The sequence below is a fragment of the Mesoplodon bidens genome (genome assembly GCF_964165515.1).
Source record: "Mesoplodon bidens genome assembly, chromosome: 9".
Classification (NCBI taxonomy): Eukaryota; Metazoa; Chordata; class Mammalia; order Artiodactyla; family Ziphiidae; genus Mesoplodon; species Mesoplodon bidens.
Window position 1 is genome coordinate 4,119,615 of NC_138166.1, and position 21,323 is coordinate 4,140,937.

At 34.6% G+C, this 21,323-nt stretch overlaps 1 protein-coding gene across 1 annotated transcript in view; it reads left to right on the top strand.

The window, feature by feature from the left end:
• Window positions 1-14,697, top strand: part of CACNA2D1 (calcium voltage-gated channel auxiliary subunit alpha2delta 1) — a 504,082-nt gene extending 489,385 nt beyond the window's left edge. The window contains exon 38 of the mRNA XM_081243692.1: window positions 10,568-14,697. Coding sequence (XP_081099818.1) covers window positions 10,568-10,684 — 117 coding nt within the window. The 3' untranslated portion in view covers window positions 10,685-14,697. The remainder of the gene's footprint in view (window positions 1-10,567) is intronic.
• The last annotated feature ends 6,626 nt before the right edge of the window (window positions 14,698-21,323 follow it).

Genomic DNA, 21,323 nt, shown 5'->3' on the forward strand with positions numbered 1-21,323 from the left:
AGTTAAGAGGACAAGCTGATAGATTAGATTTGAGGAAAAAAAGGAGAAATCACAGATGACTTGTTGTCTTTGACCTGATCCATTACTCCTAGAAGTGTCATTCAGAAAAATAATATTTGGGGACAAGTTTGAGATCTTTCTGAGGATCAGAAGGAGAGGTGATAGTGATCAATGAATGTGGAGGTCAGCTGAAAATATAAAAGTGTGAGTTATTGAGGTTCTGGTCCAAGATGGCAACATAGGACGCCTAAAGCTCACCTGAACCCACAGACCTACCAAATCTACACCTATAAACAACAATTCCCTCTGAAAGGCATCTAGAAAGTAGATAAATCTAGAAAGTAGATGAGCACCCCCTGCGCACTGGGCAAATGTAATATGCATCCAAATGGGTAGGAAAGGCTGAGGAACTTTATCTCCATAAACCCCACACTCAGCACAGCAACATAAAATTAGAAGGGAACTCACAACACCCAGCTTTTCCCTGAGCAGTGAAGGGTTTAGATTGAACATCTGTCACCCCAAGACTCTCATTGAGGGATGGGCCCCCAAAACTCCTAGCTCTGAACGCCTAATGGTGCTTGTGTCCATGAAACCCACAGGACTATAGCCAACAAAGAAAATTTTTAACAGATTCGCAAGGACTCACCATGGCTATCTTTCCAAAGCTCAGAGAAACAGGAGCCGAGAGAAATGCACTTCTCCCACTCATTTCCTGACAGAGGTTATTTGCATACTTTAAAAGTTATTGCCTGTAAGTAAGGTTTCTAATTTAGCTCAGCTTTGGGGGCTTACAGCAAGACTCCCTGGAGACAGGGGAAGGGGTAGGCTATGCCTACTGACCCTCTGTCCCACTCCAGTTCAGTGGTGCCTTCCTAAAAGAGGCTTGTGAACCCACCTGGCATCCTGGCCTTTGAGGTGGCTGTCCAAAGGACACACCCCTTTATCACTTGGCTCTGGTAACCAGCAGGGCTGGCATTCACAAGCACCAAAGGATCCTGGACCATAGCAAACAAATAGTTCTCAACTGGCTATTCCCTCAATTCAGGACAGAGGGAGTGGAGAGAAATGCCCGTCTCTCAGTCTTTCCCTGAAAGAGGCCTTTTTGCATGCTTTGAAAGCTGCTGCCTGAGAATCCAGCCTCCAATCAGCCTGTACCTGATGCTGACTGAAGCCTTCCCCACTGGGACACTGACAGATGTTAGCACGTCCTCAACTATGGGGAGCCAAGAAGAAAAAGCCAATTCAAGATGGAGAGAGGTGTTTCTTTTATCTAATGCACAAAACCCAACACAGAGAGTCAAGGAAAATGAAGACACAGAAAAATATGTTTTAAAAGAAAAAGATAAAACTCCACAAACAGGCCTTAATAAAACAGAGAAGAGTGACTGACATGAGAAAAAGTTCAAAATTTGGTCATAAAGATGGTCACCATGTCAGGACAAGAATGCGTGAACTGAGAATTTCAACAAAGAAAACACAAGAAGGTACCAAACAGAAGACACAGAGCCAAAGAATACAATACAACAACTATATTGAAAACCTCAATAGTGAGGCGTTCAAGTAGCAGACCGGATGAAGTGGAAGAAAGTCTCAGTAAACTCACAAACAGGGCAGTGATTCATCCCATCAAGGAGCAAAAAGAAAAAAGAATTAAAAAAAAGAGTGAAGATAGCTAAAGGGACTTATGAGACAACACCAAGCAGACCAAAATTCACATTATAGTGTTCCAGAAGAAGAAAAGCAGACAAGGGCAGAAAACTTTTTGAAGAAATAATGAGTGAAAACTTTCCTAACCTGGGAAAAGAAACAGATGCCCAAATCCAGGAAGCCCAGAGAGTTACAAATAAGAGTTACCCAAATACATCCAAACCAAGTGAGGAAGAGGCAATACCTCCAAACTCATAGTGAGGGAAGAAGTAAAACTGTCATTATTTGCTCATGGTATGATTCTGTATATAAAAAACTCCAGTAAAAAACTGTTGGCACTAATCAACACTTTGACTAAATTTCAGGATATAAAAACAACATAAAAAATCGGTTGCATTTCTATACACTAGGATGAAATGTCTGAAAAATAAAACTATCACACTCACAATAACATCAAAAACAATGAAATACCCAGAAATTACTTTAACCAAGGAAGTGAAAGTTCTGTACAATCAAAACTACGTGACTTTCCTAAAAGAAATCGAAGTTGACACAAACAAATGCAAAGACATCCATGCTGATGGATCATAAGAACTGACTGTTAAAATGTCTGTACTACTCAAAGTCACCTGAGATTCAACACAATCCCCATCAAAAAACCAATGCCATTCTTCACAGAGATAGAAAAAAAAATCCTAAAATTTATATGAAGTGACAAAGTCTGCAAAATAGTCAAAGCATTTCTCAGGAAAAAGAACAAAGCCAGAGGTATTGTATGTCCTGTTTTCAGACTGTACTACAAAGCTACAGTAATTTTTAAAATAGGGTAGGATACTGGCATAATAGACACAGACTAACAGAACAGAAGAGAGCCCAGAATTAAACCCCTGCATACACAGTCAACTAATATTTGATAGTGGAGCCAAGAATACCCAATGAGGAAATGATAGTCTCTTCAACAAATGGTAATGGGGAAATTGGATAAACACATGAAGAATGATGACATTGGACCCCTAACTTACTGCTCACAGAAAATTAAGTCAAAATGGATCACAGATTTAACACAAGACCTAATAACTATAAAACTTAGTAGAAACAGAGAGAGGAAGCTCCTCAACAGTGGAATTGAGAGTGATTTTTGGATATAACACCAAAAGCACAAACAATAAAAGCAAAAATCAGCAAATGGGGCTACATCAACCTTGAACACTTGTGCACAGCAAAAGAAACGATTAACCAAATGAAAATTCATCCTACAGAATGCAAGAAAAATTTTGCAAACCATGTATCAGATAAGGGGTTAATATCCAAAATATATTTAAAAACTCATAAAACTCAAAGGCAAAAGAAAAAAAACCACAAATAATCCAACTAAAAAGGCAGAAAAACTAGACATTTTTCCAAAGAAGACACCCAAATGGCCAAGAGGCACATGAAAAGATTCTCAATATCACTAATCATCAGGGAAACACAAATCAAAACTACAGTGAGCTATCACCTCACACCTGTTAGAATGGATGTCATCAAGAAGACAAGAGACAACAGGTGCTGGGGAGATGTGAATAAAAGGGAACCTGTATACACTGTTGGTGGGAATGTAAGTTACTGCAACCAATATGGAGGTTTCTCAAATAATTAAAAATTAATCTACCACATGATCCATCAATTCTACTTCTGGGTATATGTGCAAAGGAAATGAAAACAGGATTTTGAAGAGATATCTGTACTCCCACATTCACTGCAGCGTTATTCATAGTAGCCAAGATATGGAGACAACCTAGATGGCCATCAACCAATGAATAAAATAAGGAGTGGGATTTATACTTACACACACAGTGTAATATTTTTCAGCCATGAGAAAGGAAGACAGCCTGCCATTTGCAACAACATGGATGGACCTTGGGCACATTATGCTAAGTGAGAAAGACAAGTACTGTGTGTGGAATCTAAAAAGCCAAACTCATAAAAACAGAAATAAATGGTGGTTACCATGGAATGGGGGTTAGAGGATAAGACAGATGTTGTTCAAGGGTACAGTCTTACAACAAGCAGTAAATAAGCCCTAGAGATCTAATGCACAGTACAGTGAATACAGAAAACTATTATATTCATCAAATATGCTAAGAGACTAAAAATGAATTATTCCAACTACTAAAAAGAGGACAACTATGTAATGTGATAGAGGTGCTAATTATCACTTTAATGGCAATCATATTACAATACATAAATTATCAAATTAACATGTACACCTTAAATTTACATAATGTTATATTTCAAATATTTTTTCAATTAAAGTAAAAGAGACCCATACAAAGACACATTTTAATTAAATTATCAAAAGTAAATCTATGACAAAGGAGGCAAAAATATACAGTGGAGAAAAGACAGTCGCTTGAATAAGTGGTGCTGGGAACACTGGACAGCTACATGTAAAAGAATGAAACTAGAACATTCTCTAACACCATACACAAAAATAAACTCAAAATGGATTAAACACCTAAATGTAAGGCTGTATACTATAAACCTCTTAGAGGAAGCAGAGGCAGGACACTCTGACATAAATCGCAGCAAGATATTTTGGATCCACCTCCTAGAGTGATGAAAATTAAAACAAACAAATGGGACCTAATTAAACTCCAAAGCTTTTGCACAGCAAAATAAACCATAAACACAATGAAGCCAACCCACACAATGGGAGAACATACTTGCAAACAAAGTGACAGACAAGGGATTAATCTCCAAAAGAGACATCATGCAGCTCGATATCAAAAAAACAAACAGCCCAATCAAAAAATGGGCAGAACATCTAAATAGACATTTCTCCAAAGAAGACATACAGATGATATGTGGAATCTAAAAAAAATGGTACAAATGAACCTGTTTACAAAACAGAAGTAGAGTCACAGATGTAGAAAACAAACGTAAGGTTGCTATGGGGTATGGGGGGCCAGGAGGGATAAATTTGGAGATTACTAACAAGAACCTACTGTATAGCACAGGGAACTCTACTCAATACTCTAAGGACTTATACGGGAATAGAATCTACAAAAGAGTGGATAACTGTATATGTTATCATATATATATATATGTGTGTGTGTGTGTGTGTGTGTGTGTGTATAACTGATTCACTGTGCTGTACAGCAGAAACTAACACAACATTGTAAATCAACTATATTCCAGTAAAAATTAATTAAAAATAAATAGCTAAGACATACAAATGGCCAAAAAACACATGAAAAGATGCTTAACATCACTGATTATTAGAGAAATGCAAATCAAAACTACAATGAGGTATCACCTCACACCAGTCAGACGGTTATCATCAAAAAGTCTACAAACAATAAATGCTGGAGAGGGTGCAGAGAAAAGGGAACCCTCATACACTGTTAGTGGGAATGTAAATTGGTACAACCTTTATGGAGAACAGTCCAGATGTTCCTTAAAAAACTAAAAATAGAGCTACCATATGATACAGCAATCCCACTCCTGGGCATATACCTGGAGAAAACCACACTTTGAAAATATACATGAACCCCAATGCTCATAGCAGCATTATTTACAATAACCAGGATATGGAAGCAACCTAAATGTTCATCAACAGAGGAATGGGTACAGAAGATGTGGCACATATATGCAATGGAATATTACTCAGCCATAAAAAACAAAATAATGCCATGTGCAGCAACATGGATGGACCTAGAGATTATCATACTAAATGAAGTCAGACAATGACAAATATCATCCGATATCACTTATATGTGGAATAAAAAAAATGGTACAAATGAACTTATTTACAAAACAGAAACAGACTCACAGACTTCAAAAACAAACTTATGGTTACCAAAGGGGAAACATTGGGGGAGGTATAAATTAGGAGGTTGGGATCAACACATACACACTGATCTATATGTAAAATAGATAATCAAAAAGGACCTACTGTAAAGCACAGGGAACTCCACTCAACACTCCATAATAACCTATGTAAGAAAAGAATCTGAAAAAAGAGTAGATATATGTCTATGTGAAACAATCACATTGCTGTACACCTGAAATTAACACAACATTGTATATCAACCATATTCTAATATAAAATATTAAAATTTTTTAAAAGTAAATGACAAGGAGAGAATCTTAAAAGCAGCAAGGAAAACAACTTGTTACATACAAGGAAACCTCTAAGGCTACCAGGATCTTTCCACCAGAATATGCAGCCCTGCAGGGAGTGGCATGGTATATTCAAAGTACTGAAAGAAAAAAACCTGCCAACCAAAAATACCCTACCTAGCAAAACTGTCCTTCCACTTTGAAGGCAAAATGAAGAGTTGTAGACAAGCAAAAACTAAAGGAGTTCATCACCACTAGACTGGCCTTACAAGAAATGTTAAAGGTGCTCCTTTAAGCTGAAACAAAACCGCACTAATTAGTAACAGGAAAATATATGAAAGTATAAATCTCACTGGTAAAGACCAATATATAGTTAAATTCAGAATAATCTAATATTGTAATGATAGTGGGTTAATCACTTATACATCTAGTATGAATGTTAAAAGACAAATATAGTAAAAATAACTGTCATACAATAAGTAATGGATACACAGACTAAGAATATGTAAATTGTGAAATCAAAAACAAAATATGGAGGAGGAAGTAAAATGTAGGGTTTTAGAATGCACTTGAACTTAAGCTGTTATCAACTTATTATGAGGCTTATCAACTTATTTATAACACTAAATATTATGAGGCTTACATAAAATATGTTATAACAGTTGTTATAATAACCACAAAGCAAAAACCTATAGTAGATACACAAAAGATAAAGAGAACGGAATCTAAGCATGCCACTATAGAAAATGATCAACCCACAAATGAAGAGAGCAATAAGAGAAAAAGAACAAAGGAATTTCAAAATAGCTCAAAAACAATATAACAAAATTGTAGTAATAATAATAATTACCATCTATCAACAATTACTTTAAATGTTAAATGGACTAAATTCTCCAATCAAATGACATAGAGTCACAGAATCTATTAAAAAAACAGGAGATGATTTTATGTTGTGTATTAGAGTCGCATTTCAACTTTAAGGACATACACAGACTGAAATGGAAAAAGATATTCCATGCAAATGGAAACCAAAAGAAAGCTGGGGTGGGTATACATAGACAAAATAGACTTAAAAACTGTAATGAGACAATCAAGGTCATTACATAATGATAAAGTGGTCAATCCAACAAGAGGATATAAACATTTGTAAATATGCACCCAACATAGGAGCAACTAAATATATAAAGTAAAAATTAACAGACTTAAAGGGAGAAATAGCAAGACAATGTAAAATGCCAAAAAATTCGACAACCTAGAAATGGGTAAATTCCTAGAAACATACAACCTATCAAGACTGAATCATGAAAAAATAGAAATAGGAAATCTGAACAGACCAATTAGTAGTAAGAAGATTGCATCAGTTATCAAAAACCTCCCAAGAAACAAAGTTCACGACCAGATGGCCTCACTGGTGAATTCTACTGAACATTCAAAGAACAATTAATACCTGTCCTTCCAAACTCTTCCAAAAAATTAAAGAGGAATGAACACTTCCTGATTCACTTTTACAATGCCAGCCTTATTACCATGATACCAAAACCAGACAAGGACACTACAAGAAAATTTTAGGCCAATATCCTTGATGAAAATAGATGAAAAATTCCTCAACAATATATTATCAGGGTTAATTCAACAACACATTAAAAGGGTCATACACCATGATCAAGTGAGATTTATTCCAGGAATGCAAGGATTGTTCAAAATCCACAAATCAATTGATATGATACATACATTAACAAAATGAAGGCTAAAAATCATATGATCATCTTAATAGATGCAGGAAAAGCATTTAACAAAATTCAACATCTATTTATGATAAAAACTCTCAACAAAGTGAATATAAAGGGAATGTACACCAACATAATAAAGGCTATATATGACAAGACCACAGCTAACATACTCAGTGGTGAAAGCTGAAAGCTTTTTCTTCTAAGATCAGGAAGAAGATATGGATGCCTACTCCCACCACTTTTATTCAACATAGTGCTCAAAGTCCTAGGCAGAGCAAATAGGCAAGAAAAAGAAATAAAAGCCATCCCTGTTGAAAAGTAAGAATTAAAACTGTCTTTATTTGCAGATTACATGATATTATATATAGAAAGTCCTAAAGACTCCATCAAGAAACTAACATTTTATTAACAGAGTTAATAAACAAATTCAGTGAAATTACAAGATACAAAACTAATATACAAAGATCATTTGCATTTCTATACCATAATAATGAATTATCGGAAAGAGAAATTAAGAAAGTAAATAATTCCACTTGTATTTGCATCAAAATGAATAAAATACCTAAGAATAAAGGTAACCAAGAAGGTGAAGGACCTATACACTGAAAACGATAAGACATTAATGAAAGAAACTGAAGACAACACAAATAAATGGAAGAATATTCAGGTCTCATAGACTAGAAGAATTGTTAATATGTCCATACCACCCAAAATGATCTACAGATTGCATGCAATCCCCATCAACATTTCAATGGCATTTTTCACAGAATTAGAACAATCCTAAAATACATATATGAAACCACAAAAGACCCAAATATCCAATGCACTCTTGAGAAGGAAAAACAAAATCGGATGCATGACACATCCTGATTTGAAACTAGATTAAACAACTACAGTAATCAAAAGAGTATGGCACTGGCATAAAAAAAAGACACAGATCAATGGAACAGAATAGAGAACCCAGAAATAACCCATGCATGTATGGTCAATTAATTTATGACAAAGGAGCCAAGAATATACATTGGGGAAAAGATAGTCTCTTCAATAAAGAGTGCTAGAAAAACTGAATAGCCATATGCAGAAGAATGAAACTGGACCACTATCTTACACTGTACACAAAAATCAACTCAAAATGGATTAATGACTTGAAGACCTGAAACCATAAAACTCCTAGAAGAAAAAATAGGGAGTAAGCTCCTTGGCATTGGTGTTGGTAATGACTTTTTGGACTTGTCACCATAAGAAAGCAAAGGCAACAAAAACAAGAATGAAAAAGTGGGACTACATCAAACTTAAAAGCTTCTGCACAGCAAAGGACAACAGAATTAAAAGACAGCCCATAGAATGGGAGGGAATGTTTGCAAATCATGTATGTGATAAGGGGCCAGTATCCAAAATATATGAAGAACTCATATAACTCGAGATCAAAAAAATAAACAATCTGATTTTAAAATAAGCAAAGGATCTCAATAGGCATTTTTACAAAGAAGATATACAGATGGCCAACAGGTATGTGAAAAAATACTCAATATCAGTACACATCAGAGAAATATAAGTCAAAACCACAATGACTTATCACCTCACACCTGTTAGAATGACTATCATCTCAAAGAGAAGAAATAACAAATGCTGGCAAGGATGTGGATAAAACGGAATCCTTACACTTAGTTGGTGGGAGTGTAAATTGGTGCAGCCACTGTGGAAAACAATACTGAGGTTCCTCAAAAAATTAAAAATAGAATTACTATCTAATCCAGCAATCCCACTTCTGGGATTTGAAAAATAAAAATTCCTTAATAGATTTTTTTCCTCAGAATTCTCTTTAACAGATTTCTGCTGCCTTAGAATACAATTCAAGAAGGAAATGTTATTTACTTGGTGGCATGCACTGTATTAAACCCTAATGAGCAAAAAGAGCCAATGTTTTAGTCTCTGGGAGCTCAGAGTCTTTGTAAAATTATTCAGACTAGAAAATTTATTTTCTTATATAACCTATTATTTTGATTATTGGAAGATGAACCTTGGATTAGTGAATTCTTGAAAGATGTTTAGGAAAATAATTAGAAGGGGGGTTTTCTTGTTTTTTTTAATTGAAGTATAGTTGACCTATAATATTATTTAAGTTACAGGTGTAAAATACAGTGATTCACAATTTTTAAGGTTTTATTCCATTTATAGTTATAAAATATTGCTATATACCGTGTTGTATAATATATCCTTTTAGCTTATTCTAACCTAATAGTTTGTACCTCTTAAGATAGGAAGTTTTTTTTAATGAAATTCAGTATATTTAAAGGAATCAAAGGATGCAGAAAATGTTACAGAATACAGAACCTAGGAATAAAAGGTAAAGAATAATTTTGTGTTAACAAGGAATCTAATGATCTGCCACTAGACAGGGGGGATCCAAATGAGCAAATATGTAGTTTCTATTTCATGGTTCTCTAAACAGGATAAACCTCTCCTGCTAGCTTAGCTCTTTATTTTGGATATAAGTTTTCAGAGTGTCCTTTCATTTAGGGTTCAACTACATTATTCTTCATTTTAATTCTTGATGAAGGTCCAGATGCTACATGTGCAGCATGATACATTCACGTTTGAAATTGGATATAAGGGATAGGAAAAATAGAAGTTCATTTCTCAAATTTATTTATTTTACCAATCTCAAACTTTGCCCTATTGAGCATAATTGCTAATATCATAATTCTTGGGAATTATAATAGACTATGAAATTTTATTTTTATATCTTATAAATATAGAAGGATATTTAATACTGTGAAAGTAAGGTTTTTCAATTTAGAAATTGGAATATCACTCAAAACAGCATTTATTATTAAAGTATTTCCTTTCATAATCATCAGAATCTACAACTAAAAATGTAAAGCATTCTTCAAACGGTACTAGGAAAACGGCTTTATCTAAAATTGTTGAACAGTAAAATCTAGGACAGTGTAATTTATCTGGATTAAAATTAAAGCAGCTTTATAAGGTGAGTTCAGAAGTGGACTAAACATGGCGTGCTCTGGGAGACGTCTTACTAAATATTTTTCAGGAGTTTTCTGTTTTCCTTTTCTTTCCAACAGGAGGATTATACCGACTGCGGGGGTGTTTCTGGGTTAAGTCCCTCCCTATGGTCCATCATCGGAATCCAATGTGTACTACTTTGGCTTTTATCTGGCAGCAGACACTACCAGTTATGACCTTCTAAAATCAAATCTGCATATTAAACTCCAGACCCTGCCAAAACATGAGCCCTCCATTGCATTAAAAGAGGGTCAACTGTGGAATCAGCAGACCACTAGCTCAGCCCATCCCACGGCATCACTCTTAAGACACAGACTCTTAAGGCACCCGCTGGCTGCATGTCAGGGTGTCAGATCCTCAAGTGTGAACCCTGCATCATCTATATATAACATCAAAGCAAAATACTATACATGCTCTCTATTGGAAAATTTGAGAATTTGTTGTTGCATTGTTGGTGATTACATGTAAAAGGGCTCCCCACACAGTTGTTTATGAATCGTACAAATTATCTTGATTTTGACCTGGAATTCTGACTTGCTGCAATCCTTGTTCTTTTACCAAGAAAATCTCTAGGGGAAAAGAAAGAGTTATTTTTTCCTTATTCTTCTGTTCAAAATTATTTCCTGCGTTGAGTAATTAGTATTGAACATATACATAGAGAGAGGGAGAGAGATAATTAACATTGGTGTAATCTGTCAAAATAGAAATTATGGCTTATTTTCTACGAAAAAAAATTGCCATGATTAAAATGCTTTATGAAGAATGACTTCTCTGCCAGAAATATAACACAAAGGATGACCAAGTTTTGGTGGGGTAATGAATTTGTTGTCTGAAAATAATAACTAAGAAATTAAAGGTGCTTGAGGGTAGAATTAATATGCGACATATTTCCTCATAAATGTGAGCCCTTAATAAACGCTTTGATGTAATGTTCTTTTTGTTCACAGTAAAGTTCTGTAGTGCTAGCCAGATATTTCAAAATGCTCTAAGGAAAGCTTGTTGGGGGGAGGGGAAATGTTTTTTCTTGTGATAAATGAACTTTGGTTACCAAAAGGGTATTTTGCATGATGCTGCTGCTATTTTAACTTTCGGTTTGTTTTTCTCTTACTGTAGAGTATAGTCCATTGAAGAGTTAACTGAGTGACATTATTGTTATGTAAGAATCTGAACCTTGCAATGTAATGCACTTAAGTCATCTTTTAAAATGTCGTTAAACTACTCTGAATATACTGTGCAGTGTAAATGCTGAATGATTGGATTAGGTAAATGGCGAAATGGGAATTAATGGATTTTATACAGATTCGTGCTTTTGCCTGAAAACCTATGTACAGATATTTTAAGTACATAAATCAGATTTGACACATTTATTTTTTGAAGAGTACATATATGTTCTCAATGAAGATTCATCCTAGGTTTCCTCTTTATTCGCTGGAATAGCAGCACTTACAATCCCAAACTTGCTGCTGCTGCTGCTTTTGTTCCCTCTGTTTTAAATGGTATGATCATTGACCAGAATTTCCATGCAGTTTGATGAGGGTTTTACAATAATCTGAACAAATAGGAAACCTTGAATCTATATGTATGCACACGAATACTTGATTGTGAATAATCAAAATTGTTTTTATACAGCCTCATTAGTGAAAATGGTTAGTGTAGTAAAGCAGATATTTCATTATAGAGTAATATGGTAGCAGAATTTATATATGCTTTTAAAGATTATTTTCAGGGGTAAACAGTATTTGAAGAAAGGGTAAAAACAATGAATGTGTAACTCTAATTATAGGGAATAATTCTGCTGAAAGCTGGAAGTATGCAGATATTTTTAATGGTAAAATGCATTTGTTCTTTTTTCAAACATGCCAAATATTGGTGTGTGTCTATGCTGGAAATTTTCTTATATACCATTTTTAAGTAAAAATCTTATTAACATTATCCGGCATGCTTTAATATGCTTCATATATCAAAGATATAACCAATTCTTTAGCATAGTTTAAAAGGTCTATTTGTTTTGGTTTTAGCTTTGCATACATTTGTAATTTCCTCCACCACCAATATACCCTAGGTACCATTTGTGTACATTTCCTTATTTAAAATATTTTTTTATTTAAAAATGGGGGGAGGGGAAAATGGAATCACTTTGCCAACTATTGTTCTAAGAGTTGACATCAGTTACCATTTCTAATGCACTGTTGTGATTTTGTAGTCTCATTTGTAACTGATATTGACATTTTAGAAAACACCAAAGTGATTTAAAAAATATGGAATTTCTCACTCTAATAACAATATGTTTAAGTCATGTTGTTTGTTAATTAAATATTTAAAACTTATTGTTAACTTTTGCTAGACTATTTTAAATCATGAGTGTGTTGGGAAGGGGATATCGAAATATACAGTTATGTTAGTTTGTGTATATAAACGACGCATATTTAAACAACTGAATTGCTTCCAGCATACAACAAACTACCTTAAAATTATCTTTAAATTCTATTAAATATATTTTCATGGCTAATGTCACTGAAATGATGTTTTCATCAACTACATTGTTGTTGTGTTAATCACAGTTAAACTTGGCATCTCTTGGCAGGGTCCTATTTGATTTCACTTGCCATCAAAATATATTTACATGCACAAGTCTTGCCGTGATCCTTTGTTTTCTATTATAAAATAAACATATATTATAACAACCACACATACGTTAATAGATTGGGTAAGAACATGCTCTCACATATGTTAATAAATTGGGTTAGAACTTTGTTCTTGTGCCTAATACTATTCTTCATGCATTTGGCGTAATTTTTTGAAAGACAGTAACACTCGTCCCATCCAATTGTTATCTTTAATTTAGGATTTTTCTTTGAGTTCTATTGTTGACAAGAACTTAAATTTCAGCCTGTTATAAATACCTATATTCAAAGACTAAACAGTACAAGAGATCAAGAAAAAAGCTTTTAAACCCCTTTTGCTTACTTAATTTTTGCTATGCTCATGCAGCTTAATGTAGTTTGTCACTAACAGAATCCAAAGTCTTGCATTGCTGTTGAATAACAGGAATGAACTTTGCGTTAATGGTTTGTTTATATTTCTTCATTTGAACAACCAGCATTACTGCCAAACACCAATCGTGGTCCATATTTGTAACAGGTTTTTAACATGACATAGTTAGCAAGTTTGATTGAAGAGACTTTTAGGTACTGGGCCTATAAGATTTTAGTATGATCTTTTTTCATGTTTCTAATGCTTGAGGCATCATTGCTTAACTTGGAAAAAACAAGACAGTGTTGCTGCCATTTGTAAGTTTTCCTATAATATTCCTTTTATTAACTTTAAAACTGGCCTTACAGGGTTCAAATAGGCAGTATCCCTTTTAAGTGACCTTTGCAACCCAAGTGTTACTTGCTTATTTGATGCTCTCTTGTATTTTACATCTCATTTAAATCTTTCTCTCCACCAAAGCTTAAATTCTATGTCTTAATTTAAAACTCTGAACTATTCCATTAATCATGTTAGTTGACATTAAAGTGTCTAGAGGTATAGAGTCTGACCTAGTGTAACAAAATGGATGTTGTGACTTTTTCTTTAAGCATAGCATGGAATGATGGTTTCACTTGCCCACAGTTTCAAATATTTTACAATTATCTGGAATGTGTGTCGCTTTCCCATAGCAGAATGTTAACATTGCTATTATTCCATGTACATTTCTGTAAAGAGCAAATCAGTAAAGCAAAAGTGTGAAGTTTCTTGATTTCTTGAAAAAATTCCAGAATTTCAAAGTCTTAGGCAACCCTTACCAAGTTTCATCTAATTTATTTCTAGTTCACAAGGTTAACTCAAAGAAATTCCACTGAGACTAATGGGATACTGTCTTGAATAGATGCCAATTGAGTTTACAGTGTGACCTGACAAAGCTGTCTTTTTTGTTGTGCTGTATGTTGTTGGATCCTATTAGGGATACTTTTATTGAAGTGCTCAGTGTGCATCCATGCAAAAGGCCAAGTGGCTTTGTGAACAAAAGATCTTTTCTCCCTTTTATTATGTTCTCTTGACACTTTTGTGGAAATTAGCCCGATAAAAACATTTTGTAAAAATTTGTATATTACTGTTATAAAAATATTTATAATCCCAGAAAATGTTGTGTTAAATCCTGTGCAAAAACAGTATATTCAGAATAAAAGTTTATCATTTAAAGTCACCGGTTTTGATTATTTAATTATTTAAAATCCAATTGAAAGAAGCAGAGTCTCTGTCATACATACAGTTTAAGAAAGCGGGCTTTCCAGTGCAGAGAATTCTAGATTGTGGAAGTAAAATTTAGGATTATGAAAGTTGCCTTTACAATTACAAACCTCAACTCACAAATGAAATTGCAACTCCTTGAGACTCTGACACTTCTCATATGTGCTTCTGCCATCAAGGCGTTTAGAAATTTATTAAAACAGACTTTTGACTTATGTAAGAAAAAACTTTTTTCTAGGCAAGTTTCCATGTTTCTTTAAAGACCTTGGGAAAATAGTTTGAAAGAAACAAGTTAGAATGTCTGAAACGTGCATATCTTTTATACATCTGACTAACAGTTCAATATCTCCCTTAGCTAGTTTATAGCAAACAGAAGCTAGGGCAGTGAAGTACAGTATAAAGAGTTTTGTTTGTTTTTGTTTTTTTAAACTGCTATATGCCTTTTACCTTTAGACCAGCTTACCACCTGCCTCCCTATGTTCACCTAATAAGTAATGAGCCTGATGTTATGTGGAATCTAATATAATATAAGCCTACTTCTCATTCTGGGGACTCCTGTAAGACACAGCGAAAATACCTACACAGGGGAGGAATGTAGTATGTGGGTACCAATGATGGTGATTACTGGAAAATCTGACCCTTAGTCTCTGATAAAGGCATTTTAACAGGAAAACCCTACTTAAAAGGGTGAGGTGGATAACATTTGCTTTTTGAACATCTGGCTTCATTCTGTACCAATTTATCTCCTCAATCAATCCTCTTACTCCCCAGCTACCCTCATTTCCTCTATCAATCATCTTGATTCCCATCCCCACCTCTTCCCTTGGGACCTTGCCTCATCAATTCTCCTTTCTCAAGCATTTTCAGCCTCCCCTTTGTACAGGCTTTCTTCCCTCTGCCTGCAAACACATTCAGAACACCTCTACTTAAAACAGACAGGAAAATCCAACATCCAGGGCTGCACATTCGCCCCATTACTTCCTAGAGTAATAAACATAGAATTAAAAAAAAATTTTGAACATTCACAGACGCATATTGACAGTCTCTTCTCTTTGCAGTATACTCAACTAGGCCTTAGAATGTTAGATCTGAAAGGCATATTATCTCTGGCCTTTAGTTTTGGTGACCACTGAAAATTTTTAGTTACTGGTATGAAGTTCTAATAAGTTTAAGGTCTTGGGCACTTCTTGATTCTCAAATTCATTATATATTTAAGTGGGGTTATTATTCACAGAGCACCAACACAATTTTCTATAAATTGGTTTATAATTGACAGTGCTGCTTAATAGAATTTTTTATTTAAATGGACTATTTTTTTAAATAAATGTATTTAAGAAAGAAATTTAACAGTACTGCATAATTGGAAAGCCAATATAATTTGCCATAATTAGTAATCATGTCACAGGTTCATATCTATTATAATGAAATTTTAAAATATCAGCATAAACTAGGGTCAATTGTGCTAGATTTAACCTAACATTTCTTCAACACATTGATTGTAATGATAAATTAGGCAGTTTTTCTATTTCTGCCACAAATGTCTTGAAGTTTAAATCTGGACTCAGCCATCTGACTATACAGTGTAATTATTAGTACATTAAAATACATTTACCAAAATGCATACTCATAAATTTTTTTTTCAAATTTTGAGTTTCTTAGGTGCATGGATTTGTTTTTTCAAAATGCTTTATCATAATAATAATAATAGTTCTTGAGTATCTCAGGACCCTAACATGTCTTTAAAGGTTACTTGTAACATTTTCATTGATATAAGGACAGTGCATAACGTACCAAGATTGGGGTAACATTGGCAATTTCCTGTATTGAGAAGGACTGCTCTTTTCCAGATAGTTTCTTTTCTTGTTTAGAATTGTTTAAGAAACAATGATCTATCTTTTGTGAAATTATGGGATAGTTGATGATAACTATTATAAATAGTGAAATTGTTAATAAACTTAGGTTACATGTCATATATGCATTCTAATCCCTCCTTTTTTAATTTCAAAATTATACTAAGCTGTAAAATTCCTACATCTGATAACTACTGACTTAGTCCTTATCATGAAGGCAGTGTAGCCAAGTAGTAACTGCAATCTGCTGTTTAGATTTGGATTCTGACTTTACCACTTACTAGCTTTGTAACCCTGTGCAAATTACATAATGTTTCCAAGCTTCAGTTTCCTCATCCATAAAAGAGTAATAGTCACTGCACAGTAGGGTTGTAATGATGACTCAGTGATATAATTAATGTATAGGGCCCAGTACTGTGTAAGTTCTCAACAATGCTTTCCATTAGTATTATGAATTACTATCACAATCATCTTCCCAATCATCATAATCCTTATTTTGGCCTAGAGCTTTTAAGATCCTAATTATCTGCATCATTTGTCATTTAAGACATTTACTAATTCTTTTTTTTTTAAATTTTTTTTAACTTTAACTTTTTTTTTTTTGTTACTAATACTTTATTCAAGTAAAGTGTTAGAAGTATACAAGATAAAAAGCAATTCCTTCCTTGATGGAACTACTGGCTAGGAATAACTTAGACTGAGTGGCCAGAGAAGGCTGCCATGATTTTGAGTTGAGAGAAAAGGGTAGCAGTACTGTTTCAAATAGAGGAGAGTGTGTGAAAGCTGAGAGGTGCATGCAAGAAACGAGGGAGCTGAATATGAGTTCACTATGGTTTGAGGGGTGGGTGATAAGTAGGTAGAGATGAAGTGGAAGATGAGGCTGAAGAGAAAAAGCTCCAGAGCCTGGAGTCCTCTCTGGATGACATGGGGTGTTTAGGCAACTGGAAGTTGCTGAAGATTTTTAAGCAGAGAACAGTTTGATCAGATTCGTATTTCAGGAAAAACACTCTGGATGAAATGTGGGTTATTGGTAGAACACCTACAGGGAAGAAGACCAATTAAGAGGCTATTGTCAAGGTGAGAACATTTTGTTGACTGGCATAGGAAGCTAGATAAAGAAGAGTGGACTGATTTTAGAAATATTTAGAAGGGAAAAAGAAGAAAACATGATTTACTTGTGTACTAAAAAAGAAAGGCCAAAATTTACAATTACTCCCAGGTTTTTGAAGTTTAATATCGTGCAGACGGATGCAATCCCCCAAGTTAGGCAACAATGGAGGGTACTAGAAGCAGGGATTGGCGGGACAAGTCTGGAGGAGAACATGAGGGCTTACTCTTCAGAAATATTGTGAATGAGATTTTTGTAAGGTGCTGAGGATACAAAGATAATATGATCTCTCATGCTCTGGAATATATACTCCAGAATAATGATTCTCAACACTGACTCATTTAGAAACCCTTATTGGAGTTTTCATTAGTTTTGTTTTGTTAAAAATACTGACACTCAGGGCCCACTGTAATTCAGAATCTCACCTGTTTCTAGCATACAGCAAGCATGACACTACCTGGGGGCATCTTAGATGACAGGTGTGACAGTTCTGGTATAGATTATTTCTGAATTAGACTTCTTAAAACCCAATTTAGATGCATGTTACAGGTTCAATTTTTTTTAATTAACCCCTTTTTTGAACATGTTTTATTGTAACATACACTATGATTCCAACTCAACTGCAATTTTTCTGAAGGCTATACTTTTTTATGTTTTATTTTCTCTTCAAATCCAGATTCTATAGCTGTACACAGCTGATAACCGATGAAGTTTTCATTGATTGTGGTTGATAATCACAACCACTATTAGGACAATTTCTACTACAGGAAATTCTATTCCTATTAGTCATATTGATGATATCAAATGTCTTATAGGGTTGAACCACAGATTTCTATAAATACTATCAGAGAACTTTGTCAATAGGTTCATTCTTATGGCAAATGATATGGCAAGTCAGAATAACATTAGGAAATAATATTACTTGACAATCTGGTTTCTATAGATATTGTATTTAATTAAGTAATGTTTTCCTTAATAAAATAAAAGGCTAACCAAAACTTTTTAAAACCCACTAAGAAGATTAGTGTTCAGATTGATTTCAGACTTCCCTGTCCATCTAATCCATAGAACCTCAAATATCTGACTGAGGTAAGACCATTGAGTACATAATAGAGATGCCAGGCTCTGTGGTCAGACCACCTGGGTGTACATCACAGCTCCCCAACTTGGGCACGTTATGTAACATCTCTAACTTTCTGTTCCTTGTCAGTCTTATTTATACTATCAACTCCACAAATATTTGGGTATAAAAATGATAATAGTCACAATCTAAGAGTTGTTGAGCCTCTGCTTCTTATCTCAGAAGTTCAATCATTCTGATGCTGATGATTTCAAGAGTGCCTAGAGAAACCTGGCATCAAGAGGCTTTCTAATGTGTGAGGAATACTGCCAGAACTTCAAAGTTTTTACACTGTGGGACACTATGGAAACAATGATGAAAAATACAAGCAGCAAAACTGTAGAAGAACATGGGGAGAAAATGCATCCAAAAATTCACGTAAATAAAAATTATTACTAACTGTAAAAAGTCACATTGTAATAAAAGATCTTGGTGACAAGAAACTGATGGTAAGCTGGAGAACAGGGCCAGGTGGAAACTGAACTGAGTTTAGCAACAGGGCTGGGAAGAAGGGAGGTGGGAGAGCCAAACTGTCCTGGGTGTCTTCATCCAAATATCAAAAACAACTAGATCAATATCCCAGATGACTATACATGCAAAAATTCCAACAAAATATTAGCAAACCAAATTTGAGAACACATTAAAAGATTATACGCCATGACCAAGGGGGATGTTCTCTGGTGTATAAGGATACTTCAACATACGTTAATCAATTAATGTAATACATCACATTAATAGAATGAAATTTAAAACTTACATTATCATCCCAATAGATGTAGAAAAAAGTCATTTGACAGAAATACAACACCCTTTAATGGCACAAACACTTGACATATTTGTTGTAGAAGGAATACATACCTCAACATACTAAAGGTCATATGTGACAAACCCACAGCTAACATTATAGTTAAGGGACAAAATTTGAAAGATTTTTCTCTAAGGTCAGGAACAAGACAAGGATGCCCACTCTCACACTCCTATTCAACATAGTGCTGAAAGTCCTAGCTAGAGCAATTAGGCTAGACAAAGAAATAAAAGGGATCTAAATTGAAAAGGAAGAAGCAAAACTATTACTATTTAAAGATGATATGATTTAGTACACAGAAAATCAAAAAAATGGTATAGATGAACTTATTTGCAAAACAGAAATAGAGACACAGATGTAGAAAACAAACATATGGATACCACGGGCGGAGGACGAGTGGGATGGATTGGGAGATTGGGACTGACATATATACACTACTATGTATAAAAGAGATAACTGGACTTCCCTGGTGGCGCAGTGTTTGGGAGTCCGCCTGCCGATGCAGGGGACACAGGTTCGTGCCCCGGTCCGGGAAGATCCCACATGCCGTGGAGCGGCTAGGCCTGTGAACCATGGCCGCTGAGCCTGTGCATCCAGAGCCTGTGCTCTGCAACAGGAGGGCCACAACAGTGAGAGGCCTGCATAACTCAAAAGAAAAAAAAAAAAAAAGAGTGATAACTAATGAGAACAGGCTGTATAGCACAGGGAACTCTACTCAATACTCTGTGCTGACCTAAATGGGAAGGAAATCCAAGGAAGGGTGGATCTATGTATACGTGTGGCTGATTCACTTTGCTGTACAACAGAAGCTAACACAACATTGTAAAGCAACTATACTCCAATAAAAAATAAATAAAAAGACTCCACCAAAGACTCCAAAAAACTGTTAGAACTAATCAATGATTCCAGTAAACTTGCAGGATATAAAATCAACATACAAAAATCAGTTGCATTTCTATCCATTAAAGATGAAACATAAGAAAAAGGAATAAAGACTAACTAGCCCATTCCCAACAGCATCAAAAAAACAATGAAATAGCATCTATTAATCAAGGAAGTGAAAGATAGGAGCAATCAAAATGATGAGACTTTACTGAAATAAATCAAAAAAGACACAAACAAATGGAATGACACCTCTTCTTCATGGATAGGAAGAATTAATACATTACAATATCTATACTACCCAAAGCCTTCTATAGATTCAATGCAATCCCCATCAAAATACCAATAGCATTCTTCACAGAAATAGAAAAACCAATCCTAAAATTTGTATGGAATTACAAAAGACTCTGAATATCCAGTACAACTGTGGGGAAAAAAACCAAAGCCAGAAGTGTCACACTTCCTGGTTTCAGACTATACTACAAAGCTACAGTAATAAAAACAGTATGGTACTGGCATTAAAAATAGACACAACCAACAGAACAGAATACAAAGTCCAGAATTAAAAACCCTACATATATGGTCAACTAAATATTCAACAAAGGATCCAAGAACCCCCAATGGGTAAAGAAAATTCTCTTCACAAATGATGTTGGGCAAACTGCATAAACAGATGCATAACAATGAAATTGGACCCTTATCTTTCACTACTCACAAAAAATTTGAAGTGGATCAAATACTTAAACATATGACCTGATGCCATAAATATCCTTGAAGAAAATGTATGGAGGAAGCTCCTCTACATTGGTCTTGGCAA